The sequence below is a fragment of the Oryctolagus cuniculus genome, chromosome 2, assembly GCF_051225735.1.
Source record: "Oryctolagus cuniculus isolate XC-2025 breed Fujian yellow rabbit chromosome 2, ASM5122573v1, whole genome shotgun sequence".
Lineage (NCBI taxonomy): Eukaryota > Metazoa > Chordata > Mammalia > Lagomorpha > Leporidae > Oryctolagus > Oryctolagus cuniculus.
The window spans coordinates 35,768,251-35,788,262 of NC_142868.1; the positions used below are offsets into that span (position 1 = coordinate 35,768,251).

A 20,012-nucleotide genomic window follows, 5' to 3' on the forward strand; every position below is an offset into this window, starting at 1 on the left:
CACATGGCAGGCTGGACTGAGTTCCAGGTTCCTGGCTTTGTGTTGGCCCATCCCCAGCTGCTGTGGGCATTTGGCAAATGAAGCAGTGGATGGAAGATCTCTGTATCTCTGTGCCTTTCAAAGCCAGGAACCAGGAGCGCCGTCTGGGTGTCCCACATGGGTGGCAGGAACCCAAGTACTTGGTCCATTTTCTCCTGCCTTTCCATACCCATTGGCAGAGGAGCCAGGACCCAAACTGGCACTCTGATATAAGATGTGGGTGTCCCAAGTGGTGGTTTAATTCACTGCACCACAGTGTCCACCCCAGTGGTTCTTGATAATATGCATTATTAGATATGAACTCTGTTTCCCATCCTTGAGGTGAATCTTCATTCAAAATAAGAACAAAAGAGGCTTTTCTTACAAAACTATTAGAACAGTTTTTAGTAAAAAAAAAAAAAAAAAGTCTTATTTGGGGTCTTCTAATTTTAGTTTTAGGGTTTTTTTGTTGTGTGTGTTTTTTTTTTTTTTTTAATTATTTAAAAGTCAGAGTTACACAGAGAGAGGAGAGGCAGAGAGAGGTCGTCCATCCGATGGTTCACTCCCCAATTGGCCACAATGTCTGGAGCTGCACTGATCCAAAGCCAGGAACCAGGAGCTGCTTCTAGGTCTCCCATATGGGTACAGGGGCACCTTCTACTGTTTTCCCAGCCCATAGCAGAGAACTGGATCGGAAGCGGAGCAGCTGGGTCTTGAACCGGCACTCATATGGGATGCCGGCACTGCAGGCCAGGGCATTAACCTGCTGCACCACAGCACCAGCCCCTAATTTTAGTTTTATAACTAGTGCTGGGAGTAAAAAATTTTTTTTCAAAGTAAGTAGTTAAGCATTTACCCTAATTAGAACGTACCAGAGGGATTCTTTTCTTTGCCTTTTAATATTGCAGCAAAGTTGAGGAATCTCTAAGGGTAGTTAATACAACTCTATTTGAATGCTTATGTTCATTAAATTTGTTCTAAAATGGTTTTGTGGCAGCTACAGTTAACTATGCTTATAAATATAGTACTAACATGCATTTAGTAGCATCAGTATATTTCAGTAAACCCTTTGTCTATATTGTACAGATAACTTTGAAGCAGGTTTATAAAATCATGTTTGGGGTGGCATTTGGTCTCGCTGTTAGGATGTCGTGTCCATAGCGGAGTACCTGGCTTTGATGCCCAGCTCCAGCTCCTGATTCCAGAGTCCTGCTAATGTTGACCCTGTGAGGGAACAGTATCAGCTCTAGTATTGGGTTCATGCCACCCACGTGGGAGATCTGGATTGAATCCCGCCTCCTAGCTTTGGCTTCTTGGCTGTTGTGGGCATTTGGGAAGGGAATGGCAGGTGTGAGCTGTTCTCTCTAGGCTTCTCAAATATCCTTTAAAAAAAATTTAAAGGACATTCTTTGTCTATATTCTAGCAATTAGCACATCCTCACTTTTTAAAAACGTTAATAATAATAAGCAAACTACCTCCTGGAGGCATTTCCTGAAAAATAATTCTAGTAGCCTTTTCTTCACATATGATAAACAGGGAGGCTTAATTTTTGTGTGTGTATTTATTTGAAAGGCAGAATGACAGAAGGAGAGATTGGTCTGTCTACTGGCTTATTTCCCAGCTGCCTGCAATAGCTGGCACTGGGCCAATCTGAAGCCGAGACTCAGGAACTCAACCTGGGTCTCCCACATGTGTAACAGTAACCCAAGTAGCTGGGTCATCATCTGCCTCCAGGTGCAGTAGCAGGAACCTGGACCGGAAGCGTGCAATAGCCAGGACTTGAGCCAGGCACTTTGATAATGGAATGCAGGCCTCTCCAATTGGTTTTTATACTCATTCATCAAGTCAGGGTTAAAAACTTCTTTACTCATGATGTCAGCTATTTATAGTTTTTAGATCATTATTAATAAATCACTGTTTTCAAGGTGATTAAATAAGCCAGTAAGTTATCCATTATATTTATGAAACAAGTATGGGGACTTTTTTTGGTCTCAATTTGAGAAACTAAAATTCCATAGACCATTCATCAGGGATTTCTGACTGATAATTGTGAGGGAAATAAGAGTATAGCCTTCATTCAGACCATGTTCACTGGTGAGTTTACTATATATATATATATAGAGAGAGAGATACAGAGATGTTTCAAGATTTATTTATTTATTTGAAAGGCAGAATCACATGGAGAGAAAGATAGTCCAGCTGCTGATTCACTCCCCAAATGGCTGCAACAACTGAGCTGGGGTCAGGCCAGGCCAAAGCTGGGAGCCAGGAGCTTCATCCATTGGGGTCTCCCATAGGGGTGGCAGTGGTTGAAGCTGCTTTTCTAGGCCCAATAATAGGGAGCTGGATCGGAAGTGGGGCAGCAGGGACTGGAACCGTTGCTCATATGGGTTGCCAGCAGGCGGCACCACAACACTGACTTATTTTATATTCTAAATAAAAGTCTTAGAAAACATCAGCCCAAGGCTGTTCTTTGGGATAACATAACTTGGTTATTCACATGATTCAGTCTTTTAATATTGATAGACTAAATAATTCAGAACTTAGGAGATAACTCTATACATTTGCTGTTTTCTGAGTCTGAGGTGGTCTGAGACATTCTGACATTTTCAACATCTTATGCAAAGATAAAATGTTCTTTTATAAGTAATCATTTTTGGCTATCAATAATGGCTCTCATTAATGGATATCCTAACTGCTTTGCCAAGAAAAAAAGTATTGCATAGCTGATACACCAAATGCTATTAATTTTGCCTTGAATTAATTCATCATTAGAGATTTAGTAGAACTTGACATGGGTCATTTTAGTTTCATTGGTGTATACTTTTAAATTTACAGAATGTCCAGCCCATCCCTTATATTTCACTTCTTCGTCTCATTATTGAAGAGAACATTCTTGAGGAGTACAAAACAAGTTTGGGTTATCGTAATTAACCACTTAGTAAATCTTGTTGTAAGTCATGGGGTAGAAGTCACATAGAATCTTTGGAGGATTTTTTTCTTACAGCTATTGAATACTGATCAAGGCTCTTAAGAAAAAAACAGTTGGCCAGGACCTCAAGTTTTCAAGTAGGTATTTACTGTTACCTAAAGAAAATAAGGCGTACTGTCACACACAAATGTTTTTGGGTGCCCTAACAAAATAGGCGAATGAGCCACTGGCAGAACTGTCAGAAGACTGAATTGCACCTGAAAGCATTCAAACTTAAAAAAAATTGGGGGGAGCCGGCGCTGCGGCGTAGCAGGTAAAGCTGCTGCCTACAGTGTTGGCATCCCATATGGGTGCCGGTTCAAGTCCCAGCTGCTTCACTTCCGATCCAGCTTTCTGCTGTGGCCTGAGAAAGCAGTAGAAGATGGCCCAAGTCCTTGGGCCCCTGCGCCTGTGTGGGAGACCCGGAAGAAGCTCCTTACCCCTAACTTCAGATCAGTGCAGCTCCGGCCCTTGCGGCCAATTGGGGAGTGAACTAGCAGATGAAAAAACTCTCTCTCTCTGCCTCTGCCTCTCTGTAACTCTGTCTTTCAAATAAATAAATAAGTCTTTAAAAAAATTTGTGAAACACTGCCAAACATACAGGACCCAAGTTAGCAACCCAAATGTTAAAACATCATGGGGGCCAGTGTTGTGGCACAGTAGGTTAATCCTCTGCCTGCGGTTCTGTCATCCCATATGGGCACCAGTTCTAGTCCCGGCTACTCCTCTTCTGTACAGCTCTCTGCTGTGGCCTGGGAAAACAGCAGAAGATGGCCCAAGTTCTTGGGCCCCTGCACTCACGTGGGATACCAGAGGAAGGAAGCTCCTGCCTCCTGGCTTCGGATTGGTGCAGCTCCGGTCGTTGGCGGCCATTTGGGGAGTGAACCAGCAGATGGAAGACTTCTCTCTTTGTCTCTACCTCTCAAATAAATAAATAAATAATCTAAAAAATTATCATGGGGTTAGAAATGCATCAGGAGTAATGTTGGGGCTGGCGCTGTGGTGTGGTGGGTAAAGCCACAGTTTTTAGTGCCGCCATCCCATATGGGCGCAAGTTCAAGTCCTGGCTGCTCCACTTCTGATCCATCTCTCTGCTATGGCCTGGGAAAGTAGTCGAAGCCCCTGCACCCTCATGGGGGACCCAGAAAAATATCCTGGCTCCTGAATCTTGGCTCCTGGCTCCTGGCTTTGGATAGGCCCAGCTCCTGACATTGTGGCCATTTAGGGAGTGAGCCAGGGGATGGAAGACCTCTCTTTGCCTCTCCTCTCTGAAACTCTGCCTTTCAAATAAATAAAAATAAAAATAATAAAGAGTAATGTCAGGAAATCCATTAATGATGGTTCTAGTCATTGGCCATTCCCTTAGCTTCCCTGGGTCTCAATTTTGAAATTTGTAGAATGTAACCAATAGAGAATTTATTGTTTTGAGAATTGTTTGAGTTGTTGAATTTGTATCTGTACTCTGAAAAGACCCATATAGACAACCATATTATACATTCTATTATGCTTCTCATTTTACATTTGGAGAGTCTGGGAATTTAAATTGCCCTCAAGGTCACATTTGATGAGTCAGTGTGTCACCATGTTTTAAGTTTATTATGTTTTTTTTTTTAAACTATTTATTTATTTATTTGAAATCAGAGCTACAGAGAAAAGAGGGAAATCGTCCAACCCCTCCCTGTGTTCACTCCCTAGATGGCTGCAACGGCTAGGGCTGGGCTAGGCTGAAGCCAGTAGCCAGGAACTTCTTCTGGGTCTCCTATGTTGGTACAGCGGCCCAAACTCTTGGGCCATCTTCCACTGCTGTTCCCAAGTGCATTAGCAGGGAGCAGGATCTGAAGTGGTGCAGCCAGGACACAAACTGGTGCCCATACCCACTACACCACAATGCCAGCCCCTTAAGTTTAAACATTGTATTGCCATGTTTTAAGTTATCACCTTTCTAGGCAAAAAAGAAATTCTGGATCTGGGAAGATAATGATTTTGTCTTTAAAGTTCAAAGCCTTGTATCAACAGCTGGATTTTTTTTACTCTCACAATTCCAAAGCTTACACAGAAGACAGAAAGCACAAATGCTATGACTTAAAAATCAGATCCACCTCTGAAGCAGTTAAAAAGTTCTCTTCAGAAATACATCTTCAAATCAGTAAGTGATTAAAAGTCCTCTCTAATACATACTCTTTCTAAGCTATCCCAAATGAATATATAAGGATTCAAAAATAGTCTGAGAAATGCTCAAGATAACTTTATGTGTAATGTTCGGAGAATGTGGCCCAGAATTACAATTCTGTCGTCATTAGGGGATATGCCACAAATTGGCAGTGACTTGGCTCACTGTGTGAGGTACCTAGGAAGTGGCACAGATAAGAACGTGATCCTTGGAAGGCAGTGTAACCTGTCTAAGCTCTAGGGAACTGAAGTTTGACAGACTGTGTCAGTCACTTTTTAGCCACATGGCCTCTGCTTTTCCTGTGTAAAACAACAATAACCCATATTTTGGGAGATCAGTTCAGTGTTTAGCATAGGGCTTCACACATAAGGGCTCAATAAATTTTGACTGCCACGATCATCTGTAATTTAGAACAATGCTGCAGATTATTGAATAAATTGAGTAGTTAGCATAATTCCCCACTTATATCACAACAGAAAATAACTATAATTATCCTTCAGATACTGCCTAGTGATAATTGATGATTTCTCCCCTACCTCATTTCACTCCCACCAGGTAATGTAAAATTCTACATTTGTCAGTTTAAGTTTTGATACTATAATAAAAGTAAGAGCATCAAGTGAGGGTCAGAACCCAGTTCTCGGTCATAAGCCCTTCATAGGGCACTATGACCTTGGCTGGCACGTATAAACCACTCTGAACACGTTTCCTCTTGTAAAATAAGGAGAGTGATATGTCAAAATCAGTCAATTTATGTGTCATGGTGTGGGATTTTCTTGTCTTCTACTCTCTTCTGTTTTCTAGAATGTTAAATCTTTAAATGCTACCTGAACACAAGGGTGTTTTTTGTTTGAATAATGTTACCTAACATGAAGCAGATGCAACCTGGAAAGATCTAATTGCTTTAAAATTTTTACCTGGGAACCAGGCACTCATAAGGACTTTTCCTCTCTGCCTCATACACACTGAAGTTCTGAAATCTGCCCACAAAGCAGAACCAGTTAGAGGCATGAAAGACTGACATTGTCCTTTGGAGGCAAGACCCACGGGGAGCTGGAACTGGGAGTTAGGAAGGAGTGAATCAAAATGACAAGGAGGTTGTGTTTATAGAGAAGCACTGTCCAGAGGAATACAATACAAAGCACAAATGGGAACCACATATGTAATTTTAATTTTTATTTATTTGAGAGAGAGAATGAGAACTCTGATGTGGTTTGCTCCCCAAATGCCTTCAATGGCCGGGGCTGAACTTGGGAGCTGGGAACACAGTCATTCCAGGTTTCCATGTGAATGGTACTGCTGCTTTCCGGCGTGTGCATTAACAGGAAGCTGGAGTCAAGAGTTGGAGCTGGGGGGGCCGGTGCCATGGCTCACTTGGTTAATCCTCTGCCTGCGGCGCCGGCATCCCATATGGGCGCCGGGTTCTAGTGCCAGCTGCCCCTCTTCCATTCCAGCTCTCTGCTGTGGCCCTGGAGGGCAGTGGAGGATGGCCCAAGTGCTTGGGTCCCTATACCTGCATGGGAGACTAGGAAGAGGCACCTGGCTCCTGGCTTCAGATCGGCATAGCGCCGGTCCTAGTGGCCATTTGGGGAGTGAACCAACGGAAAGAAGACCTTTCTCTCTGTCTCTCTTTCTCACTGTCTGTAACTCTACCTGTCAAAAAAAAAAAAAAGCTGAATACTACTGTATTCAGTAGCTAGTGCAGTGGAAAGCTGGCTGCCCAGTTCCAGTGGTGTATCAAATGCTATGACTAGTCTTGACATCAGTTTCATTTTTCTGTAAGTTTTACTCTTTCTCCTTTTTTTTGGCAAGTAGAGTACAAGAATGTTAACTTTTCAGATATTCAAGTTTAGAATTCACTGTCATTACTGCACAACTCAGTTGCTGAAATAACATGTAGCAGATGCTGCAGTCAAGTTAATGAATAACTCTTTCTTGCACTCTGGCCTCTGATTGCAATTCATTTGTCACAGACGTGTGGGTTTAGTAATTATTCTTTTGACACTTTCTGAAATGTTTTAGCTTTTTAGAAAGTATTGCTCCTTAACTTTTTTATACCCTTTTGTTCAATTCTTTTCCATTAAATTCTTCCATTTATCACAATTTTTGGAGAAGTCTGTTGGCTTTTTGCAGTTAACTTCTGTTAAAGTGTGAAGCGGAATGTGAAATACTTTAATCTGATTGTTCCTTATTGTAAATAAGCGAAAACCTTGGTCAGGCTTGTTTCCCATCTCACAGCCACCGCTGAGGCCTGAACTTTCAAGGGCATAGTTTCAGCCTCTCACAAACCATGCTGTCCTCCTAACCAGGAGGCTGTAAAGCGACAGGATTTGCTTTCTATTCCAGTTTCTCTATAGTTGCTTATGTCCAGAAGTAGACATGACATAGTTACAAGTAATAGCAGAATTGACTCAATTCAACCTCTTTTTTTGTTTTCTGGATAGATTCATTTATTTTATTTATTTATTTATTTATTTATTTTGACAGGCAGAGTAGACAGTGAGAGAGAGAGACAAAGGTCTTTTTTTTTTAATTTTTTTTTTTTTTATCTTTGACAGGCAGAGTGGACAGTGAGAGAGACAGACAGAGAGAAAGGTCTTCCTTTACCGTTGGTTCACCCTCCAATGGCCACTGCGGCCGGCGCGTTGCGGCCGGCGCATCGCACCGATCTGAAGCCAGGAGCCAGGTGCTTCTTCCTGGTCTCCCCATGGGGTGCAGGGCCCAAGCACTTGGGCCATCCTCCACTGCACTCCCGGGCCACAGCAGAGAGCTGGGCTGGAAGAAGGGCAACTGGGACAGAATCCAGCGCCCTGACCGGGACCAGAACCTGGTGTGCCGGCGCCGCTAGGCGGAGGATTAGCCTATTGAGCCACGGTGCCGGCCAGATTCATTTATTTTTAAGGTAGAGGGAGGAAGAGAATGAGAGGGAGAGAGAAAGAGAAAGAATCTTCCATCTCCTGTTCACTTACCAAATGCCTACACAGCCAGGGCCGGCACAGGTCATAGAATCCAGGAACTCCATATGGGTTTCCCACATGGGTGACAGGAACTCAGGAATCCAAGTCATCACCTGCTGGAAGCTGGATTGGAAGCAGGGTAGCCAGAACTTTATCTCAGGGATAATCTGAGGGATTCAAGTGGGATGCAGGTGCCCCAGGTGACAGCCTAACCCACTGCCCTGCAACACTTATCCCATCAAACTCTTTTTGGGAAAAAAAAAAAAAAAGGAACTGCCTGGATATTTTTAGAGGGAGTAAATAGTGTAAAATTTCACAGGAATCTGCTACATTTAGAATGATGTTAGACAATATTTCCACAAGCAACCCTAAGATAAGAAAAGGATTGTGGGAGGTATTAGGCAAAAGCAGAATAGAATTGATGGGAAAAAAATGTAATGAAGTACGTCTATGTCCATACCTTGAAGATGCATTTGGAAGTTGGCTTTGCAAGAGTCTGAGAACAGACTAAACTAAGAATCTAGTGCTGTTTATCATTTTACCTTCCTATCCCCACTGGTATAGCTATTGGAGGTAAGAAGATGAGGAATATCACCGCTTGTATCTTTCCCCTTGACTCAACAGTGATGCTCAAATGGAGAAGTGGCTCCAGGCATGGATGGAGCTAGTGGATGGGAGAAACTGTCAGCACTGAGATGTATGTGTGAGGATTTAGGAATTTAAACACATGCACACAAACACACACACATACACACATACACACACTTGGTGGAAGCTGGACTTTCTCTATGAGTTTATTGAGATGGAGGGAGAGTTCATTAGATGCAGATGTGGATTGAAAACTCTCTTTGTAGGGTAGATGTTGGATGGACTTCACAGATATAACCATAATCATTTATCCCTCTCAATGAAGGAGCCTATGGACTAAATGAGAATGAAAAGTTACCTAGTTCTTATGATTTTCATCTGTTTTCATCCCTCTCACATGCATATCGCCCATGTCCCATGTGCTATATTTACACATGAAGCCAAGGAGGAAAAGATGAATAAGAAACAATCCCGAATAAAGATGTCACCAGGGAAAGGAGAGCATGCAGAGTCTGAGATCTCCAGAAGCATAAGCCTGAAAATCTCGTATTTTCTACCCTTGGTATTTTGTCAAACTTTCTTGTTTCCAAGAATCAACCTCCTTAGTTAATAAAATTTTGATTCTAGGTATTAAGATTTAATCCTAGTCATTTAAAACAATCTTATGTTAGTTAAAAAGATACACACATGGGTAGGCATTTCGCTTACAAATGGATAAAAAGGAGAATCATCTGGCCACAAGTGGGGATATCACTCTAGTGTGCAACCATTGTCATAAGCAAAGTGGGACTGCATGACATATATTGCATGTGTAGAAAGACCTCTCCTGCAAAAAGGAAATAAAGTGAAAGGGGGAGTTGATACGGTTTCTGACAAAGTTCTTCCTCATCTCCAGTTTTGAGAGATTTTCTTCCAGGTAGCCAATATATCTGTGTGCAAAATTCAGTTTGTATTCTTGGTAAGCCTCATGATAGAGCCTCTTACTTTATTTTGTAATGGATTATCTAAGTCAGTTTTCCAGATAGCCAGCCAAGTTTGTCTCGTGATCTGCGTCATTATTTTCTCAAAGCTATAGACAAGATGCAACCAAGGAATAGTCAGGCCAATAGAAGCCACTTTCTGAAAAATGTTAGAATTTCTTCAGAGTTTGTGGAAAGCCTTGCAAGAGTTACGTTGATGGAAATAATTGAATAGCACTGCATCTCTTTCCTACTTCTATTTCCATCTATCTGACTTAATGGTTCTCTATATTTAGGCATCTATTTATATGATACATCCTCATGAATCTCAGTTTAACATCGTGTGGATCACGCATAAAATGACTTTAAAAAAAAACCTAGGGAATTCTCTCTCTTGCCTACATTCCAGAAACCAATGAAGCACTAGATTGCCATTCAAGTCTTTTGAAAGACTTTACATTTTCGTCCAAAGGACTTAGAAAGTACAATGTTGCTTTAAGAGCAAGATTTTGTGTCTTAGTTTCTTCATCTATAACTTGTTAAGGAATTATTAATAAGGGGGTCTGGAAATCAGTAAATGATCAATATTACTACTATGCTACTTGAAATTATCTGTGTGTAGATTCTAAAATTTTCTGTTTCCTTGATAGAAAGACAGCTGCTGAACTCATCTCAAATGGGCATAAAAGCAGTCAGGGTCAAAGGAAACTCCCCTTAGGAACTCTAAAGCTGATGTTACCTTGACTTTCAACTCCTAGGGAAGTTTTGAAGACCACCACAGCAGGACAAGTTTATGATGACATGTATGTATAAACACCAAGACAGCTGCGGATGTATTTTAGTCCAAGTCTGTTGAGACTCAGTACTGTGAGGGTTACACAGATTAATGCAGTATGACCCATTTCATTCTTCAAACTCATCTGGCAAATTAAGGCTCCTACCTAGAAGTTTATAAAAATTAATAATATTAATCAAGTTACACTCCAGTTATATCAGGAAAAAAGAAGCTAGGGAAAAATTAACATACAGTGAGAATTTACTATGCATCAACATTACAATCTACATTCATAACAATCCCACACAAAATTTATTTATTTTTAAATGTTTATCACAAAAGGATGCATATTCTTCTAAGACTAATTAGGAAATGTAGATAAACAACAATATAAAAATTCTATTGTACAATTTAAAAATAAGGCCTAAAAAACTCTTATCAGTTTTGATTAAAAATAGTTGAAACCAGAGCCACTTCAAGAATCTAAAGCATTTGGTTAGCTTTCTTTAGAAAGAGTTATCCATAAAGTTTAATGGATAGTTGCATACAGTTACTAAAATTCATTAAGCTTTTATGTACTTTTTTTTTTTTTTTTTTTTTTTTTTTTTTTGACAGGCAGAGTGGACAGTGAGAGAGAGAGACAGAGAGAGAAAGGTCTTCCTTTTTGCCGTTGGTTCACCCTCCAATGGCCGCCGCTGCAGCCGGCGCACCGCGCTGATCCTGGCAGGAGCCAGGAGCCAGGTGCTTTTCCTGGTCTCCCATGGGGTGCAGGGCCCAAGCACCTGGGCCATCCTCCACTGCACTCCCTGGCCATAGCAGAGAGCTGGCCTGGAAGAGGGGCAACCGGGACAGAATCCGGCGCCCCAACCGGGACTCGAACCCGGTGTGCCGGCGCCGCAAGGTGGAGGATTAGCCTATTGAGCCACGGCGCCGGCTGCTTTTATGTACTTTTTTACATCATACATTTATTTTTTTCCCTAAATATATTACAATTTTTTAAGGTGAACAAATTTCATGTGTTTCATATACAGATTTAGGAGCATAGTAATTCTTCCCAATCTACCCTCCCTCCTTTAATTTTTTTATATTATAAAGCTGAATTTGTTAAAATATATTCACAAGGAAGGAAAAGTAATTTTCCAGTAATATTCAGGCTTTTGGGTAATACTGAGACTAAGGATATATGTAAGACAGCATTTTTTTATTTTTTTTTTTACAGGCAGAGTGGACAGTGAGAGAGAGAGAGAGAGAAAGGTCTTCCTTTTGCCATTGGTTCACCCTCCAATGGCCGGCGCGGCGACAGCATTTTTTTAAAGAATTATTTTATTTATTTGAAAGTCAGAGTTACACAGAGAGAGAAGGAGAGGCAGAGAGAGAGAAGTCTTCCATTCCGCTGGTTCACTCCCCAAATGACCGCAACGGCCAGAGCTGAGCTGATCCGAAGTCAGGAGCCAGGAGCCTCCTCCAGGTCTCCCACGCGGGTTCAGCGGCCTAAAGATTTGGGCCATCTTCTACTGCTTTCCCAGGCCATAGCAGAGAGCTGGATTACAAGAGGAGCAGCCGGGACTCAAACCAGTGCCCACACGGGATGTCAGCACTGCAGGCTGGGGCCTTAACCCGCTGTGCCACAGTGCCAGACCAGATAGCATTTTTTTTAATGTCTGTCCATTTAATGTTTTAAACTGTCATAGGAGGCTAAATTTGCCTTACTATTCTTGTGATAATTTATTCTTATAATTTCTTATGATAATGAAGATAATTGTGATAATTTATTATGGGTAAAATAAAAATTGTTAATTCTCTTAAAATTAGGAACATACTAATGAACTTCCTCTTGAAATAGTTTGTAGCATATAGTTGAGCAATTCGAATTAACTTTATAATAAAGCACCATGCACTCATTCAATTAATTATTTTGTGCCAGGCATTGTTTTAGCGCCTTGGATATAGCAATGTACAAAACAGGCAGGATTCCAGCACCATGACGCTTATTTGCTCTTTTGGGAGACAGAAAATAATAATTATGGGTAATTTCAAATAATAATAAGCATTTAAGGTAATAGAGTAGAGAATGACCAGACCTAGTATGAGGGGGCTTCAAAAAGTTTATGGAAAAATAGAATTAAAAGATATGCGGATGAAGACTAGCATGTAGCATAGTGGTAAAATCACCGCTTAGGACCCTTGTATTCCATACCGGGAGTGCCTGTTTCCCAGGTTCCTGCTGAGGCACACCCTGGGAGGCAGCAGGTGATGGCATAAGTATTTGAGTCCCTTATTGCCTACTGGGAGACCCAAGCCGAGTTCCAGGCTCCTGGCTTCTGCCTGGCCTAGGCCTGGCTATTACAGGCATTTGGGGAGCGAACCAGTAGATGGAAAATCTCTACGTCTTTCTGCTTTTCAAATAAAATACAAATAAATAAAATAAGAGATAATTTTACTTTGGTGCAAAAAATTTTGAAATCCATGCATATTTCCTTCATAATACGCATTTTCCATAACTTCTTAAGGAACCTACTGGGGACAGGGTAGTCAAGGGAGGCCTCTTTTGAGTTTGAGCTAATATCTGAATGAGCGTGGCAGAGATAAACAGTTTAAAGTTGTGTTGAATATTGCTCCGGTTTCTTCCTCCCTGGGACCGGAGTGCTGAGACATCCCTACATCTTCATATAACCCAACATATCTTGAACTTACAAAACCTCATTATATCACGGGCAAGAATCTGGGGCTCAGAGATTAGTGCGAAGCGTGTACCTGCCTTCACGTGCTGGTACACAATGGTGCTACAAAGACAACCATGGGCTACGACGGGGTTCGGAGCGTGCTGAGGAGGTGGTAGCCTCCACTAAGACCTTCGTTCTGCCTTCCCACCGGACCTGCCATTTCCAGTACCATGGCCCAGACCTCGGGATGAGGCTCCGAGCCCAGGATAAAGAAGTAGGCAGGACCCTCCCCCCACAAAGGCTGTTGCGTCTCCCCAGGCTTTCCAGGCCGCTAAGATGCAGCTTACAGGATTATTTCCAAGAAAGCACAGACGTACAAGCACAAGACCAGGCGGACACCATTTTTCATCTGTAGTCACGCCCTTCTCTCCTCTGCCTCCCGATTCGCGCTCGGCCTTTGACGTCACTTCCGCGGGCTCCACGGCGGGCGTCGCTAAACGAAATTACAGCTTCCGGGTCGCTGAGGCCGCCCTGCGGCGGCGCAGGATTTCAGGGTGTGCTGGTGTCCAGTCTATGGAGTCAGCGGGTGCCCGCGGCTTCGTGGAGGCCGGCGGTGGTGCGCGAGTAGGGGCCTCTGCCCCGCCAGGATGTTACCGGGCTTGGCCGCCGCCGCTGCGGCCCACAGATGTAGCTGGTCCTCTCTGTGCCGGCTCCGTCTGCGCTGCAGGGCGGCGGCCCGCGGCTCCAGTGACCGCCAGGGTGAGTGTCCCGCGCCGGCCGCTGGCTCCGCGGAAGCCCGACCGGCCAGGCCAGGCTTGGTGCTCGAGGTTTCGCGTCGGGCTGTTCTCTCGTTTGCCCTTCCCCAAGCCCCAGAACCCTCCATTCTGGCCTCCGCCTTTGCAGTTGGACCTGTCCAGTTCTCAAGGGACCTGACAGGTCTCCCTGAGCCCAGTCCGGTCCGCAGCCCTAGCATAGCCCCCGCGGGATCGTGCGGGCCCATGGCGGATCGGGTTGCACTTCTGAGGCGGACGACTTTGTACCAGACAGAACCTTAGGTGCGCCCAGGAAGTTGGAAATGGCGGAGTCGTCCAGTTTCCATGGCCCTCAGAGGTCCCTGACTCATCTTGTCCTCAGCACTGTTGGCCGCGAGTCACTTGCTCTGCCAGTTTTCCCGTACTCCTGTTTTCTTAAATGTCCCAGAAGGAAGGGAGGCGCTACTAAACGTCTTCCTTAAAAGGCGTGAAGGTATCGTGCGGTCTTTGAGCCCGGTTTTGGACCAAAACGCAAAACCCTACAGTTCGCGGAACAGTTCTTTTGGGGAAAAGGTGCCTTCTGCAGTTATAACCTAGAAGAAAGAGCTGTTGGGCAAGAATTTTCTTCCCTCTCCTTCAGTTCTTTTCTGACAATTTAAGTCGTCTCAGAATTTCCAAAAATAACACCGGACTTGTGAATTCTGCACCAGTTTACCTTCTTTTTTGCCATGGCTTGGCACTGAGAAGTGATGGGAACGCTGAGGGAGAAGACAGAACCAAACCCAAGCCTGATTTTTTCCTCCCAGATTCTTGGGGTGGCAAACAGTATTCATAGAAGCATTTAACAGAAATTTATGTTTGAAAAAAAAACTTGTAGCATGTTTGTGACCTCCCAACAGAAATCAGAAGCTGTAGTCAGTAAAGCTTTTTAAGTAGTGTGCAGAGTAATTCTTACTCTGTGCAAATAAGGCAGAATATAGTCTCCATCTTTTGTTTGTAAAAAAATAAAAGCTGGCTCTTCAGATTTCAGGCCGATTCATTTGAACTGTTCTTAGGGCTTTATGGTAGTGATAAAATTATAGCTGTTGAGTTTTCCTGTTTTGGCAATATGCTTGGTTCTGTTATGAATGAAATGAATATTTGGTTATATACTGTACTCCAAAACCTCCAAGTAAAGTTTCTAAATGAAATTCCTTCTATTGACCAATCAATTTTGGCATTTTACACTGACATTACATATAGTGACTGTTAAATGTAGCCCAAATTGCCCGTTAAATGTTGATAGAAAGGAGTTGAAATAGTGTAATTTGTAATCCCTATTCTCTGGAGCTGTCATCATGTTGAAGATTATAGGCTCCTTGTCTCATCTGTCTGTGAAGCACAGATAATATAATAATTACCTATCTCACCAGACAGAATGACTTTGCGCAGTTCTTTGGAGTGTTTATTGCTAAAATGTGTTTTCACACTTAAAAACAGAGTTTTGATATAACCATGTTTGTGAAAATTTAATTGGACTAATACTGAAACATTTTTCTGAAAAGGCAACCAAAATTATGGTGGAATTTAAAACTCATTTAGGAAAAGGATGCTATTTTGCTGGAAATATGTGAGAAGAAAAGACTATTTGAAAAACTTTTTGGGGAAAAAATCCAAAAATACATGTCTTTCTTTGTCAAGAAATAGTCTTTATGTTTCTAAAATGCCCATGTGACTAGGAGAAGCTGGTAAAGAAGAGAGAGCAACCTTGAGGAAAGGATTGCTTGATTTGAGTACTTCTGAATGAGAAATGAGAATTTACAAAGACAGAAGGGGAAAACAGTATTCTAGAGCAGTGCTATCCAAAGAATATGTAATTTTGAGTTGTCTGGTGAAAATAGATAACATTAATTTTGATAATATAATTTACCCAGTATATTTTAAAAAGTCAACAGGTAATCAAAATAAGAATTAAAGAGCTATGTAACATGGTTGTTTTTTTTTTTTTTTTTATCAAAATCTAATGTGTGAAATCCAATCCGGCGTATTTCAGTTCCAATTAATTTTTTTTTTTTGACAGGCAGAGTGGATAGTGAGAGAGAGAGACAGAGAGGAAGGTCTTCCTTTGCCATTGGTTCACCCTCCAATGGCTGCCACGGCCGGCGTGCTGTGGCCAGCGCACCGCGCTGATCCGAAGGCAGGAGCCAGGTGCTTCTCCTGGTCTCCCATGGGGTGCAGGGCCCAAGCACTTGGGCCATCCTCCACTGCACTCCCTGGCCACAGCAGAGAGCTGGCCTGGAAGAGGGGCAACCAGGACAGAATCCGGCACCCCAACTGGGACTAGAGCCCGGTGTGCCGGCGCCGCAAGGCGGAGGATTAGCCTATTGAGCTGTGGCGCCGGCCCCAATTAATTTTTTTTATAACTTTTTTTTTTTATCTATTTGAGAGGTAAAGTTATAGACAGTGAGAGAGAGAGACAGAGAGAAAGGTCTTCCTTCCATTGGTTCACTCCCCAAATGGCCGCAATGGCTGGCGCTGCGCTGATCCGAAGCCAGGAGCCAGGTGCCTCCTCCTGGTCTCCTATGCGGGTGCAGGGCCCAAGCACTTGGGCCATCCTCCACTGCCTTCCTGGGCCACAGCAGAGAGCTGGACTGGATGAGGAGCATCCAGGACTAGAGCCCAGCGCCCATATGGGATGCCGGCGCCGCAGGTGGAGGATTAACCAAGTGAGCCATGGCGCCAGCCCCTCCAATTAATCTTACTTCGAGTGCTCGATATACTGAAGGTCTACTGTGTAGAGTGACTACTAACTGGAGTTAGTATTCCTAATTTTAAAGGAATTTTTATAAACCAGTGTACATTCCAGTAGAAAAATGGGCAAAGGAAATGAATAAGGAGCCAATAAAGAAGTTCAGATGATCAAAACAATGGAAACATGTTTCATATTCACTTACTGTTCACTGCCTAGCTTGGATGAGCTGTTTTTCTTAATGATGATGCTTTTTTTTTTTTTTTAAGATTTATTTATTTTACTTGAAAATCAGTTACACACAGAGAGAAGGAGAGGCGCAGAGAGAGAGGTCTTTCATTTGCTGGTTCACTCCCCAAATGGCTGCAATAGCCAGAGCTGCGCTGATCCTAAGCCAGGAGCCAGGAACTTCCTCTGGGTCTCCCATGTGGGTACAGGGATCCAAGGACTTGGGCCATCTTTTACTGCTTTCCCAGGCCATAGCAGAGACCTGGATCGGAAGTGGAGTAGCCGGCTCTTGAACCAGCACCCACATGGGATGCTGGCACCACAGGTGGCGATTTACCCACTAAGCCACAGCGCTGGCCCAGATGGTTTTGCTTTGTATTGAGGGTGCAGTAAAACAGGAATTCTATTACTACTGATGGGGAACATATAGCTGGATGATACAGTTTTTGTATTTGAAAGGCAGACAGTTTCTGTCTGCTGGTTCACTCCCCAGTTACCTGCAATGGCCAGGGCTGAGGCAGGCCATGCTGGAAACTCAATTCAGATCTCCCACATAGATAGCAGGGACCTAATTACTTTAACCATCAGCTGCTGCCTTCATGGTTGCCTATCAGTAGGAAACTGGAATTGGATCATCTGGGCACACGCCTAGGCATTCTGATGAGAATTGATGGCTTATCCAGTAGACTAGATGCCTGCTCTCCAAACAGTACTTTTGGAGGTTATTTTTTTTTTAACTTTTATTTAATGAATATAAATTTCCAAAGTACAGCTTATGGATTACAATGGCTTCCCCCCTCCCCATAACTTCCCTCCCACCCGTGCCCCTCCCATCTCCCGCTCCCTCTCCCTTTCCATTCACATCAAGATTCATTTTCTTTTTTTTTTTTTTTTTTTTTTTTTTGACAGGCAGAGTGGACAGTGAGAGAGAGACAGAGAGAGAAAGGTCTTCCTTTTGCCGTTGGTTCACCCTCCAATGGCCGCCGCTGCAGCCGGCGCACCGCGCTGATCCGATGGCAGGAGCCAGGATCCAGGTGCTTTTCCTGGTCTCCCATGGGGTGCAGGGCCCAAGCACCTGGGCCATCCTCCACTGCACTCCCTGGCCATAGCAGAGAGCTGGCCTGGAAGAGGGGCAACCGGGACAGAATCCGGCGCCCCAACCGGGACTAGAACCCGGTGTGCCGGCGCCGCAAGGTGGAGGATTAGCCTATTGAGCCACGGCGCCGGCCCTCAAGATTCATTTTCAATTCTCTTTATATACAGAAGATCAGTTTAGCATATATTAAGTAAAGATTTCAATAGTTTGCACCCACACAGAAACACAAGGTGAAAAATACTGTTTGAGTACTAGTTATAGCATTAAATCACAATGTACAGTACATTAAGGACAGAGATCCTACATGAGGAGTAAGTGCACAGTGACTCCTGTTGTTGACTTAACAATTGACACTCTTGTTTATGGCCTCAGTAATCACCCTAGGCTCTTGTCATGAGCTGCCAAGGCTATGGAAGCCTTTTGAGTTCACCAACTCTATCATATTTAGACAAGGTCATAGTCAAAGTAGAAGCTTTCTCCTCCCTTCAGAGAAAGGTACCTCCTTCTTTGATGACCTGTTCTTTTCACTGGGATCTCACTCGCGGAGATCTTTCATGTAGGGATTTTATTTTATTTTATTTTATTTTATTTTTGCCAGAGTGTTTTGGCTTTCCATGCCTGTAATACTCTCATGGGCTTTTCAGCCAGATCCGCGTGCCTTAAGGGCTGATTCTGAGGCCAGAGTGCTGTTTAGGACATCTGCCATTCTATGGGTCTGCTGTGTATCTCGCTTCCCATGTTGGATCGTTCTCTCCCTTTTTTATTCTATCAGCTAGTATTTGCAGACCTAGTCTTGTTTATGTGCTCCCTTTGGCTCTTAGTCCTATCATTATGATCAATTGTGAACAGAAATTGATCACTGGGACTAGTGAGATGGCATTGGTACATGCCACCTTGATGGGATTAAATTGGAATCCCCTGGTATGTTTCTAACTCTACCGTTTGAGGTAAGTCAGCTTGAGCATGTCCCGAATTGCACATCTCTTCCCTCTCTTATTCCCACTCTTATATTTAACAGCAATCACTTTTCAGTTAAGTTTCAGCACTTAAGAAGAATTGTGTATTGATTACAGTATTCAACCAAAATTATTAAGTAGAACAAATAAACAAAAAAAAAATACTAAGAGGGATAACGTATTAAGTTGTTCATCAACAGTCAGGGCAAGGGCTGATGAAGTCACCGTTTCTCATTGTGTTCATTTCACTTTAACAGGTTTCCTTTTTGGTGCTCAGGTAGTTGTCACCAATCATTGGAGGTTATTCTTTGTGTAAAGAGAACTTCAGAAAGTTCATGTTCTCTGACCTAGCAATTCTACTTAAAATTACTTACTTTATTTTTTTTTAAAGATTTATTTTATTTATTTGAAAGAGTTAGAGAGGTAGAGACAGAGAGAGAGGTCTTCCATCCGATGGTTCACTCCCCAGATGGCAGCAACGGCCAGAGCTGGGCCGATCCGAAGCCAGGAGCCAGGAGCTTCTTCTCAGTCTCCCATGCGGGTGCAGGGGCCCAAGAACTTGGGCCATCTTTTACTACTATCCCAGGCCATAGCAGAGAGCTGGATCGGAAGCGGAGCAGCCGGGACTAGAACCGGTACCCACGTGGGATGCCGGCACTTCAGGCCAGGGCTTTAACCTGCTGTGCCACAGCGTTGGCCCTGTAAAATGACTTACTTTAAAGAAATAATCAGATAAATATTGGAATGTGGGCAGAAGTTCATTATTAAACAAATCTGATAGCATATTTATAGTTAAGAAAAATTGGAAACTATAATATGGTATATTTTTATGGGTTGGTAATATATGTAAAACCATTTTTTAGAAGAACATGACAGGAAAATATTCTTATTGTAGTAATTAAACTATAGAAAAAGATGCAGTAAGAATATTTACTATGATACTAACAATAATTTCTCTAAAAATTTTTGGTGTTTTTGAAATTATCTGCAGTAAACATATGCTTCTTTTTTAAAAATTTGTTTTCATTTTTGAAAGGCAGAGAGAGATTGAGATCGAGAGATCATCCGTCTGCTGATTCACTTCCCTATGCCCACAACAGCTAGGACTGGGGCAGGTCGAAGCCAGGAGTCTGGAACTATATCTGGTCTT

The 20,012-nt window shown here is 42.9% G+C and overlaps 1 protein-coding gene across 1 annotated transcript in view; it reads left to right on the top strand.

Annotated features, from left to right (window-relative positions):
• The first annotated feature begins 13,566 nt into the window (after nucleotides 1-13,566).
• The window catches only part of SLC30A9 (solute carrier family 30 member 9), a 75,256-nt gene continuing 68,810 nt past the window's right edge, over nucleotides 13,567-20,012 (top strand). Inside the window, exon 1 of the mRNA XM_002709279.6 lies at nucleotides 13,567-13,861. Within this exon, the coding sequence (XP_002709325.4) occupies nucleotides 13,750-13,861 (112 nt within the window). The 5' untranslated portion in view covers nucleotides 13,567-13,749. The remainder of the gene's footprint in view (nucleotides 13,862-20,012) is intronic.